This window comes from Chelmon rostratus, chromosome 18 (genome assembly GCF_017976325.1).
Source record: "Chelmon rostratus isolate fCheRos1 chromosome 18, fCheRos1.pri, whole genome shotgun sequence".
Classification (NCBI taxonomy): Eukaryota; Metazoa; Chordata; class Actinopteri; order Chaetodontiformes; family Chaetodontidae; genus Chelmon; species Chelmon rostratus.
Genome location: NC_055675.1, coordinates 24,807,791 through 24,819,814, shown reverse-complemented (window position 1 = coordinate 24,819,814; position 12,024 = coordinate 24,807,791). Strand labels below are relative to the sequence as shown.

The following is a 12,024-nucleotide window of genomic DNA, read 5'->3' as shown; positions in this document are numbered from 1 at the left end:
GATATATGTCTTGTCGCTGCCAGACAGAACTAGTTCACTGCTGCCTGTGGGGTCCGGGCTGTACTGAGCTGGTGGTTGAATGAATGGGTGAAGCTGAGAGGTTTGAGAAGGATCATACTGACTATGAGGCTGGTACCCAGCTACCTCTTGAGTTTTGGCCATTTCCATCCTGCCACCTGGTAATTGATCAAATCTGGGAGGAAAGTTGGGGAGATGATCACCAGTTGGAGATGCAAATACGTGTTGGTCCTGTGTCTGGGACATGAGATGGTCAGGATGAGACAAAATCTGCAAATTAACTTGGGTACCACTGGTTGGATCCTCAGGATGAGGAGAGAGATTGAGGTTTGGAAAAGTTTGTAGGCTTTGGGAGGAGTGGAGCTGCGTGTTTTGTCCAGCTGGCACTTTGATGTCATTGCTGGGTCTGGGCCAAGGCCTGCTGCCAGAGTGAGGCAGATCTCGCCCTGCTGCTAAGGTTTGTTGCATCTGGTTAGTTTGGGTGTCGGCCGCATTTCCAGAAACCTGATGCGAACAGTCTTGGGCTGGGAGTTTATTTGCTGAATCTGCTGGAAAATAAAACAATTTTAAAATTCTGTCATTCACACTAAATTGAATTTTGATTGTTGATCATTGTGACCTTTAACGCTCTTGAAGACTTTGACTGAACCAAATCCAGGACTGCCTGATCTGAAGATCCTGTCCACAGACAGTCTGTTGACTCCACTAAGTGGATAGAAGCACCTCACTGTCAACCTGCTCAAGAATCACATTTCAACAGTCTTTTAGGTGCTGATTGCAGTCCTCTAACAGAATCAGGAACTACCAGGAATGGTATGACGTGAGTTATGAAGTGTTCATTCAGATGTCTTTTCCTTACTTGAACTGAGATTCTCTAGAGATGAAGTTTGGTCCGTCTGTGATCATCTCTCTGTTATGGAGGATCTCATTCTCATAAACCATGTATGACTCCCCGACCTGTAAAACATCCCCAGTCACAAAACTTTGTCTTTCCACGTACACACTTTTTGTTTTCAGTATTTTTGATTCGTACCATGGCTCTGGTCCCACAGGAGTCCAGCTTGAACTGAAACAGGACTCTGGATCCGTCTGTCTGTTTGGGTCCACAGGTGGGGTCCAACAGAGTGGTTCTTTCAGGCTGCACTGCAGGCCAGGTGGAGGTCAGAGTTGTCACCACTGTCATGGTTCCATCTGCAGAACAGACTTACACCACAAAAGAGGCAATATTAGGGTTGTACCTGACTCAGGGAGGCAACCAATCAGGGTCAATGTAAGGGGTTTAGAGTGGAGTACAGGGTACCTATCATGTCCTGTGTTTTGAAGAGGCAGCGTTTGGAGGTGGACGTCTGGACCTCCAGTGTTTTAGAGTCTCTCAGAAGAAGTTTAAATGTTCCATAAAAGTTTGACAGGTTGATACCCTGGAAAAAAAAGGATGACTGAAATTTGGTGTGTTTCTCCTCTAATGGAGTTTATCATTTAAATGTAGTACTGACTGTAGGGTGCTAAATATTTTTGCTGTTTAGTTTATGTTCTAATTAATGTTTAGTCTCTTAGACATCTAATATACTTAGATTAGAACGGAGCTGCTGCTGCTGTAGTTGTACTGACATATTAAAATAAACGTATCAACGCCTGTACACCGTCTCTTAAACTCAGATTCATGTAATCAACTTAAGTAGGACAAGGATGGACTCCCTGGTTTTGTTGTAGCACTACCTTCAATTTCCAAATGTCTCCCTCAGCTCACTGCTGACGGAAAACTTAGTTTCATTAACTCAGCAGTGAACTAGGAGAAAAACTTCGAGATTGAGGGGTCCAGTTTTCTGTTCAGCACTACCTAACAGTAAAGACCCCTTACATCGGAGACTCTTACTTCATAGTCGTAACCGATTGAGAACACAGGGACTTCCAGAGTGGTCCTGTGGGTGTCATTGTGGAGGCGGTACCCTCTTTGGGCCACCAGCTGTGACGTCAAAGGCTCATGGTCGACGCCCAGCTCCCAGAGACTCTCAGTTCGAGGCAGTCGGACCATGCTGAAGGTGATTCCTCTGTCTGAACACTGAGCCGTGATCTCTGGAGGGACTTAAAAGGACAAAGACTGCATTTTAAAACAAGGCTGTCATCATCTTTGTAGGACTAGAGTGCAGCAAACATGAGGAATAAATGTGCTTACATGCGTTGAAAACTTGCGCTGAGATGACTGTGTGGTGGAAGTAAGAGTCTCTCTGGGGCATGATGGTTAAAGTGAAGTTTATCTCTATGGAGTACTGTACCACACCTTGACCCAGGTACTGTTGGAAAAAAAGTGTCTCAGAACGTGCTTTCAAGAACAATGATATTCTAAAATGTACATTTCCGTTTTTGTAATACGGGTGTTTGCCACATCACATTCAGTTCCAAGCTTGTCACTTGGAAAGACTGTAGTAATGGCAAATGTGATGGATCCTGCAGGATTATTCCCACTGAGAATGATAAATTAGCATTATTAACGTCCCATCACAGCCATAATCAGCATCTGACAGTCTTTTTTCTTCAGTAATGTAAGGTAGCATGTATGCACAGTCTGTGATTCTGCTTTTGGGACGTTTGGGTCTTTTGGGAAGTTCCTAGAACTACAGGTTTTTCCCTACAAAGCGATCATGATTTACAGAGCCAACATCACATCACAACAAGGACAACTAGGATAAACACAACAGGTCAACATCAGGTCAAATTCAAGCTAAGCCAGGCCAAACCAAGCTACAGCCTAAAAACACATCAGACCTGAATTAGCTTAAAAGAGGACATTTGCAGGCCACACAGTGGTCAAGACTAGACCACAGCCACCCAACATCCAGGCCAAGATAGGTCAGTACAGTCCACAACCAAGTTAAACTGCGGGCCACATCCACCAAGAAAAAAATCCTGGTTAATGCTGAACCTGAAATGGGACACAGTCATCTAAAAATACTGTGAAATATTATCCATTGTCATATCCTGAACTAATTTTGGGTTCTGCTCGGGAGGTGACAGTAAATATTAGTTCAGGTACTTTGAGGGGTAACATCACAGCATAGACAAGTAGAATAAACAACAATAAACACATCAAACGAGGGGGACACAGGTTCTGTGTGGAGTCCTCACCATCCAATGGACAGTGTCGTCCTCAAAGGGCAGCTGGAGCTCGAAGGCTTGGCTGCCGTTGATATGAACAACAGGACTGATGCTGTAGCCGTGTTCAACACTCTCTGACATCAGCTGCTTCCCGTTGATCTGGACTTCCTCTAACAGGACATCAGCCGGAATGTTTCCCAGGTAAACACTGAACACCTGGTCGCCCATCATGGTCTCTACAGGAAGAAACGGATGTTTGGAGAGATGTCAAGAAACTAACATAGAAAGACAGACATATGATGGACATCTTGATGGACGCTGACTTTATTTTTTTCCCCCAATTGTATGAATTGATTTTCAAATTGATAAACTATTATCTATAATAAAGTAATTGGTTATTTATCAGGTCTAAAAAAAAAACAACAGAATGAAGCTTACATTGGATGAACTGCAACCAGAGAATTATCTTCAAACATGACAACTATCAAAGTTGTTGCAAATGATTTTCTGTCCATTGACTGCTCAGCTAATTGTTTCAGTTGATTTGCTCATAGAAAGCAAACTGGCTCCCCACATCTCTTGCACTTTGTAGATGTATGAGCATATGAGATTAAATATTCGTATGATTCATGGTGTTGATACTACAAAGTCAAATAAAGACAGTTGTTGGAGATCAGGGAGGCAGTGGGATGCAGCCAGAAGGATTATATGAAAGCAGGGACATCGTAAAACCTAGTTCTGAGGTAGACTGAGGCCTTAACTGATCTGTAAACTGGGAGACTTACGGTCGAGGCTGAAGGGTGGACGGCAGAGCAGCGGTGTGTCGAGCACTCTAAGCATCCTGTGTCTGGTCTCGATGCTGCTGCCGTCTTCATAAAGCAGAGAGAAGACATGTTCGTACAGCAGGAAGATTACATACGTTTCCTTGTACATGTTGTTCACCACTAAACTCTGCAGACAAAAAGAAAATGACACATAGATCTAGAATCTGCTGTTGGTCATAGCATCAGTCCTTGTTTGACACTTTGTCGTTGCTGGTAACAAAACCGTTTGTGCTTGTTGAAAGTTTGGACGTGACTGACTGTACCTTCCTGTAGCCGCCCTCTGCCCCAAAAGGAACCCCGATCTGGATAAGATTTCCTTGTTGGACAAGACTGAATCCTCTGGCCGCGGTGGTGGGTTCGTCCAGCAGCAAGCCCTCGACCCCCAGACTGAAGCTTTGACTTTCAAACCCCAGTCCCTCCCCAACAAGTGGGGTCACAATTCGGGGCACTTCCCACAGCAGCCGGGCACCATCAAAATAACCTGAATCTGAGGAAGGATGAACAGAATCACTGTCAGCACCGTATTCAGACAGAGACCAGTGTCCTGTTCAGGTGTGTCTGTGTGGGAGAACTTACTGACTGCGCAGGCCATGGACACGTCGATCATCACCATCATCAGCTTCTGCTTAAAGAACAGAGACACTCGGACAACCTCCATGGGGACACCATCCACCTGACGATAAACGTGAAGATTTCATTTAAAAAATAACTTCTTTCGTGTTTTACCACTTTACATACAAATCAGATGTTGTCAATAACGTTAAGTCTCCTAAAATTCACGTCTCAAGAATTCTGGCAGGAAACATTGTAGTGTGTCAAAACAATAGATAATAAATCTAAATTTCTAGTCTTAGCTGCACTCGCAGATTTGTGGCCTGAAGGGAAGTCTGGAAGCGCCCAAAACTGTCCACAGAGGACCTCGGATGGACTTCCTGTGGACTTGCATAGCGTCTGCCTTTTCATTTTTTGATGTTATGTTTATTGATGTAGATTTGGTAACACAGACAGAATATGCATGAGTAAGTTTGCATTTGTCTGCTGAAGTTAGACAGGCAAAGTTAGGAGTTATCACCTACAATAAGACAGTCCTCAGTTGGGGTAAGGGTATGGGCACATGTAGTTACATTTGGGTACTTGCCAATTCCAAATGCCAGTAGAAGTACTTAATAGTACCATTACAGTTCATGCTTAGCCCACCCACTTCACCTTGGATCGAGTACAGTTGTACTGCAGTTGTGTTTTTATTTTTCTGTCACTGAAACATCTCTTGACGCTGCAGCTAAGGGTCCCAACATTGTTTTGGTCTTCATCTGTTTCATTGGTCAGAAGTCCCAGCAGGAATCACATCTGACGCCAACAGAGCTCCTCCAACAGAGCCAGAACAGAAGTCTTATTAAGAAGTGTCCACTGGTGAACACCAAGACTGTCAGGGAGGGAGCTCATATTCAGACAGAAGTGTTCCAAGAGAGGGTTTGGTAAAACCATTTCTGTGATGTGGTAATGGCTGAAATCTCAGACATGTTATCAACAGCTGTTCATCAAGAACAATGTAAGGGGTCAGAGCTTCTTAGTTTTACTGTCTCTGGACATTTTCTTTAGCTTCTAGCATTAGAAAACAAATTGTTAACAGAGCTACTTTTCAGCCTTCATGAGAGCATACTTTGCAGTCTGCTCTACTCTTGTCATCATCCATTATCCTAAAACATCTTCAAACTGCTGACAGCACTTCTCCTCCACCTGCCTGCTCAGCTGACCAGACGTTAACCCCACGTTGCTGTTAAGTAGTATCATGTGTGGTTGTATCACAGTAATTTTATGATTACAATTACATGAGCAGAGTATTGGACCCAATACTGGTATCACTTGGTGCACCCCTGGTCTGAGTACTGTTAATCAATTAAAATGGGTTAAATGGGCAAAAATGTAAGTTCGTCTACATGGAAACAATAAAAGGTCTCAAGTCCGGGCTTGTAGTGCTTTTTATGTCCTCTAAGCCAAGCACTTTCGCACACTTGACATGATAAGCAAACATATTGTGTTAAGTATGTCTGAAGTCCAAAAGGTCTCAGTCTGCAAGTCCAGGTCAACTTTTGTAGTCACCCACAGAAATAAAACTCAAGAGGATTAGGACATTAACAAGGCAGTAAGACTTGGAGTTTCATGCGCACCACCGGGGAGGGCCCTGATATCTTCCCTGCTCGGAAACTGAACTGTTCATTAAAAATATTTTGTTCATGCAACAGCCATGAAATCACTGACTGGACTCTGGATTGGCTCTTGTCCGCCTACCCACCATTATCAGCTCAGCGTGCGGCTGTTTGTACTGCGTTCGAAGCACCACCCTGTGGGTAGTGGTGGTCAGGCTGAAGCCCTGCCTCTGGGCTTCACTGATGGACATGGAGGAAACCTGTCCGTCACTCTGCAGGAACATCAGCTGCCAGACAGAAGTTGCCGTCCTCTGAGCCTTAACACCACCAACCAAAGACAACAGCAGAACTTTTAGAACAAAGCACTCAAAGCGTAACTCTTGTTCTGTTGATCATAACAAAAGGCTTTCCAATGACTCTGAGTTTTTAGAAGTTATTTTGAAAGATGCTACAGATTCAACCCGCCTGAGATACTGAGACAGGCTGAGGGACACAGACAGAAAGTGTTCAGTCCCCATGGTCCCAGCCAAGCAAGGGATTATTACTTCAATAGTTTTTCTAGGAGCCCGACCAGACAAAGCTCTGAACGTTAGCAGCAAAATCTAAAAACACTCCAAATAGGATTTTGGGTGAGTTTGGGGTGAGGGAGTAAAGAGAATCACAGCAAGAAGAAATTCAAAATCATAGACTACTTCTACAAGAGCTGCAGCTGAGAAAAATAAAATGAATTTTAGCCATTGGCCTCAGCTGAAGGAAACATGATCATACCTCCACCGGTTTTCAATGTTCGGTTGCATGAATAAGTTTAGATGGAAGAGGAACCATTTAGGAAGAGGGACCAAATGAAAGGACTTTAGATTTGGATAAAAGTTCATATTGCACTGTGAAAACATTGTCACATAATCCTTGAAAGTACCCAGAGTGCTCCTGTCCAGAGACCGGTAGCGTTGTCAGCTTTTACCTGAGAGATGGCAGCCTGCCACATCTGTCCGCTGTCCAGATGCTGGCCTCCACATGAAAACCGTCTGTTCACGTTCACCTGGTTGACATCATGAAACCAGCCTTAAAACCACCAGTCTCCAGACAGTTTTTAGGCAGTTAAGACACAAATCTATTTCAAGACTTCATGTCACAACAAACTCCCAGTATTAGTAGGTGTTCTGACCTCCATGTAGTCCTCCTCACAGACGATCTCTCTGTGAGTCCAGATCAGCCCAGAACAGACTGCAGAAACAGGCTGGCTGATCCATCCACCAGCATCACTCACTATCACGTTAAATCTGAAGGTGAACAACTCATCATTCTGGAAAACAGAAAGCACACAACCGTACCACAGCCAGTCAGGACTCCTGTCATGACCAAGAATAATTGAGTGGAACTACCTGAACAGCAAGGTGGAGCCACCTGGATGTGGATCAGGAATATGAAGAAGTGGAGTTACCTGGTTGTGGGTGAAGCAGGAATAGTAGGAAGCTCTGAAGGTGGTGAAGCCATCCATCTTGAAGGTGCTGATTGTGTAACCACAGCGCGAGGCGAGCTGCCCGCTGATGGCGTGGACGCCATTTCCATCTATGTCAGGACAGACGGAGCAGCACCGCCATCGGTTCAAGGCACAAACGTTACGGCACAAACGTTACGGCACAGGTAGACAGTTGGACAGGTGTTGTACGGGACTACAGAAGCATCAGTTTGTATAAGTGAACACGAAGAACTGACCTACAGCCTCAAAACGAGTCTTTCCTGAAGCCACGTGGATCCAAAGGTAACGATCCCGACACTCTGATTGAACAACAGTCTCTGCAAAACCTGACAAAACAGAAACTCTGAAATACGTCTACAAGTAGTTAGACTTAAAGGGACAGTTCACCCCAAAATCTCTCTCTTTGTACCTGCTGTGCTGTTTATCCTTGGAGATGTCTGCCTCTCTTGAATTTAATGAACTGGATGGCACTCAACAGCAACATGTTTCTGCAGAAATCACGCCCCACTCCAGATAATCTGCAGACCTTGTTGTGAGCAGTTTTTATGCAGGAATTATTTTCTTCCTAACGAACTACAGCCATTAACTGTATCATTGCACAGAAGAAACACAAGTCTGACATTTAGAAGCATGTGGAGATTATTTTACAGCTGACCAATACGGCCAAACAGGACACCATTCATGTTTACATCCTGCTGTCATGAGCCTCTCGTCCATGAGGACGTGCATGCCTCCTCGTGCAGTGATACAGTTTGTGGGTAAACTTTGGGAGAAAGAAAATAGCTCCTACATGAAGCTGCTCTCAACAAGGTCTGGATTATCTTGAGTAGTCGCGTCTTGACTTCTGAGACAAATGGCTGTTGAGTTTTTCAATTTTTTTTCCATCTAGTTCATTTATGATCAAAAGAAGGCAGAAAATCTCCAGAACTTGTCAAGTCACTCCAAAGATTTGATGGATAAAAAGCTCAACATGCAAGAGGGGCTGAACCTTTTAAAAAAGCAAACATCGAGGATCATTCAGTAGATTAAAAGTCACCAAGAAACAACTGCAGTTCCAGTTTCTGTGGTTTCAAAGCATGAAGGAAAAAGATTTCTTTAATCAAAACAGTCACATCAAAACTTAAAATGCCGAGTAAAAGACCCCGTAAGTCCACCAGTAAAGACCCCGTAAATCCACCAGTCAAGACCCCGTAAATCCACCAGTAAAGACCCCGTAAGTCCACCAGTAAATTCACCAGTATTGACCCCCCAGTAAAGAGCCTGTAAATAAACCAGTAAAATCAGTTCACCTTCCAGTTGACCTTCAGTTGTTGTTTTTTCTGTGAACTCGCAGCAGACAAAGACCAGCCTGGGAAAAAAAAAGCAGTGAGGCTCAGTTTTTACCTGTCCAGGTGAGACGCTCTGTTACCTGTCCAGGTGAGGTTAGCACTCACGCGATGATGAAAGCTGAAGTTTTCATGTTGAAGCTGAAGAAAGTGTCTCCTCTGTGGAGGAAAAGGTTCCTCTCTGCAGCCAGGTGAGCTGATTATGTGGTTGTCATGGTAACAGAGGAGCCAGTCAGCTGAAGCTGATTGTGGCTGATTACAGCTGGAGGGTGTCGTTGGTCCACAGTGGAGGAGATCTGAACTAACCTAGAGTCTGCAGGTGAACTGGGGGGACATGAGACAGAATAATAATGAGTCCTACAGACAGCCGAGGCCTGTCTGTCTGTCTGACCCCCAATTCACTGTCTGACAGACCTCCTGTCTGTCTGACCCACAGTTCATCCAGTCCACAAGACGGACTGTCTGTCTGTCTGTCTGACTGACCTCCTGTCTGTCTGTCTGACCTCCTGTCTGTCTGACCCACAGTTCATCCAGTCCACAAGACGGACTGTCTGTCTGACCTCCTCTCTGTCTGTCTGACTGACCTCCTGTCTGTCTGTCTGACCTCCTGTCTGTCTGACTGTCTGACTGACCTCCTGTCTGTCTGTCTGTCCAACCCACAATTCATCCAGTCCACAAGACGGACTGTCTGTCTGACCTCCTGTCTGTCTGTCTGTCTGACCTCCTGTCTGTCTGACTTCTTGTCTGTCTGACCCACAATTCACTGTCTGTCTGACCTCCTGTCTGTCTGTCTGACCTCCTGTCTGCCTGACTTCTTGTCTGTCTGACCTCCTGTCTGTCTGTCTGACCTGTCTGTCTGACCTCCTGTCTCTCTGACCTCCTGTCTGTCTGACGTCTTGTCTGTCTGACCTCCTGTCTCTCTGTCTCTCTGACCTCCTGTCTCTCTGACTGCCTGACTTCTTGTCTGTCTGACCTCCTGTCTGTCTGTCTGTCTGACCTCCTGTCTGTCTGTCTGTCTGACCTCCTGTCTGTCTGTCTCTCTGACCTCCTGTCTCTCTGTCTGTCTGACCTCCTGTCTCTCTGACTGTCTGACCTCCTGTCTCTCTGTCTCTCTGACCTCCTGTCTGTCTGACTTCTTGCCTGTCTGACCTCCTGTCTGTCTGTCTCTCTGACCTCCTGTCTGTCTGTCTCTCTGACCTCCTGTCTCTCTGACTGTCTGACCTCCTGTCTCTCTGTCTGTCTGACCTCCTGTCTCTCTGTCTCTCTGACCTCCTGTCTCTCTGTCTCTCTGACTGTCTGACCTCTTGTCTGTATCAATGTGCTAACAGGAAGTAACACAGCTGTCAGCTGTCAGTCGTCAGACGGTGTCACAGTATTTTTTGTCTTTATTTGAAAGTTGACAGTGGAGAACAGAACAGACACAGGTGAGCAGTAACATGCACCTGTGGTCTCCAGCCAGACTCCAATCAGGGAGGGTGTGGTTCATGGTCAGCACCTTAAACTACTGGACACCAGGAAGCCTCACAGCTAATAAAAAACACTGCGACATGTTTTTGTCCTTTCCCCCCACAGCTGTTGTTTGACTAAACTTGATGGGGATTTTGAGCGCCCCCGTTACAGCACGAGGTCCCAGATCAGATCTGTTCTTCCTCCTGAGCCTCATTCACCAAACAGCTGAGACAGATTCATGATGTCAGAAGACAGAAGGACTCTTTAATATCCAACCTGTCTCTGTCTGTCTCTGCGTAGGTCCAGTTAAAGCTCCTCTTCTTGGTTCTGGTTTTCACACCAGTGTTGGGAAAGAGTCCAGAACCCAGACCCTGCAGGGTGGTGAGTACATTCACCTTCATCATCATCATCATCAGTAGGGATGCACCAGTCTGACCCACATTGAACAGTTTCCTCATTATGAACTAATTCAGTCTGAATTTCTGTGTAAGCTGCTGACCTCGTGGTTCCCAGATCAGTTCCACACAGACAAGTTTCCCCTGATGTCAGATCAGTTCTGTGTTTTCAGCACAGTTCAGGTGTCAGAATCAGGATCACCAGATCTGAACGAACTGTGTCTCCAGGTAAGCGTCAGATCCAGCAGCTGGGCAGTCAGCTGCAGCTCAACCAGCACTGTTTGGACACAGCCTTCAACTTCTTCAAGATGGTCGTCAGCAAACACCTGACACGAGGACGCAAGACAGAGCACGTCATCGCCGCGTGCCTCTACCTGGTGTGTCGCACCGAGGGGACGCCACGTATCCTAGCAACCAGCGACACACACGCTGATGTACTGTGTCTTTGGTTTTATCTTTATCCTCTCTGAAGTTCTGCCGGTTTTCCTGAACTGTATTTCAGACATGTTGCTGGACCTGAGTGACCTGCTGCAGGTACAACTGACCACAGACCAGCAGAGACCTGCCCCCTTAGTGCAGTCTCAGTAGGCTGAATACACTCTGATTCAGTCTACACACACATATTTTTTAAAACAGGAAGTTTTCTTCTTGTTCCCCCCAAAAAATCCAGACTCCAGCATGCAGTGTTTAAAAAAGACCACCAGTCCCACAAAAATACAACTGGAGGACTCTCAAGAGCACGAAGCGACACGCTACGCTGTAACGCTGCTATCACATTATCAGTCGGCTACATGCAGCTAGAGGTCACATTGCTAAATTATAAATCCTGCTATGACACAGGCTTGACCAAAACCAGCAGCTGGCTTGACTAAGACCAGCAGCTGGCAGTGGGGTCTGTGTCGTAGGAGTGTTGGATGATGTGGTCGTGACTCTGTCGAAGGGTAACTGTTCATTTATATGTGAACATGTAAAAAGTCCTGTCAGCACTTCAACATCTCACAGAACTTCCTCGTGTACACAAAGGAGATAAATCTGCACGCTCAGCTTTTCCCATTTACACTTTTTACAGAATGAATATCTTCATCTCATTCAGTCACCTAATCTGCATGTGTGTGGACATACCTGTGTAGGGAGGAGGCATCAGAACATTCAGCACAGTTTAACTTTCACTTTCACATGTTCAGGTGAATGTTTACATCCTGGGGAAAACCTTCCTGCTGTTGGCTCGTGAGCTCTGCATCAACGCGCCCGCCATCGGTGAGAACTTTAACTCAGTTTATTTACTGTACTCTG

The 12,024-nt window shown here is 45.5% G+C and overlaps 1 protein-coding gene across 1 annotated transcript in view; it reads left to right on the top strand.

Annotated features, from left to right (window-relative positions):
• brf1b (BRF1 RNA polymerase III transcription initiation factor subunit b) overlaps window positions 1–12,024 on the top strand; it is a 36,080-nt gene that overhangs the window by 6,707 nt on the left and 17,349 nt on the right. Inside the window, exons 3-6 of the mRNA XM_041958513.1 lie at window positions 10,637–10,717; window positions 10,960–11,133; window positions 11,234–11,265; window positions 11,916–11,988. Coding sequence (XP_041814447.1) covers window positions 10,637–10,717; window positions 10,960–11,133; window positions 11,234–11,265; window positions 11,916–11,988 — 360 coding nt within the window. The remainder of the gene's footprint in view (window positions 1–10,636; window positions 10,718–10,959; window positions 11,134–11,233; window positions 11,266–11,915; window positions 11,989–12,024) is intronic.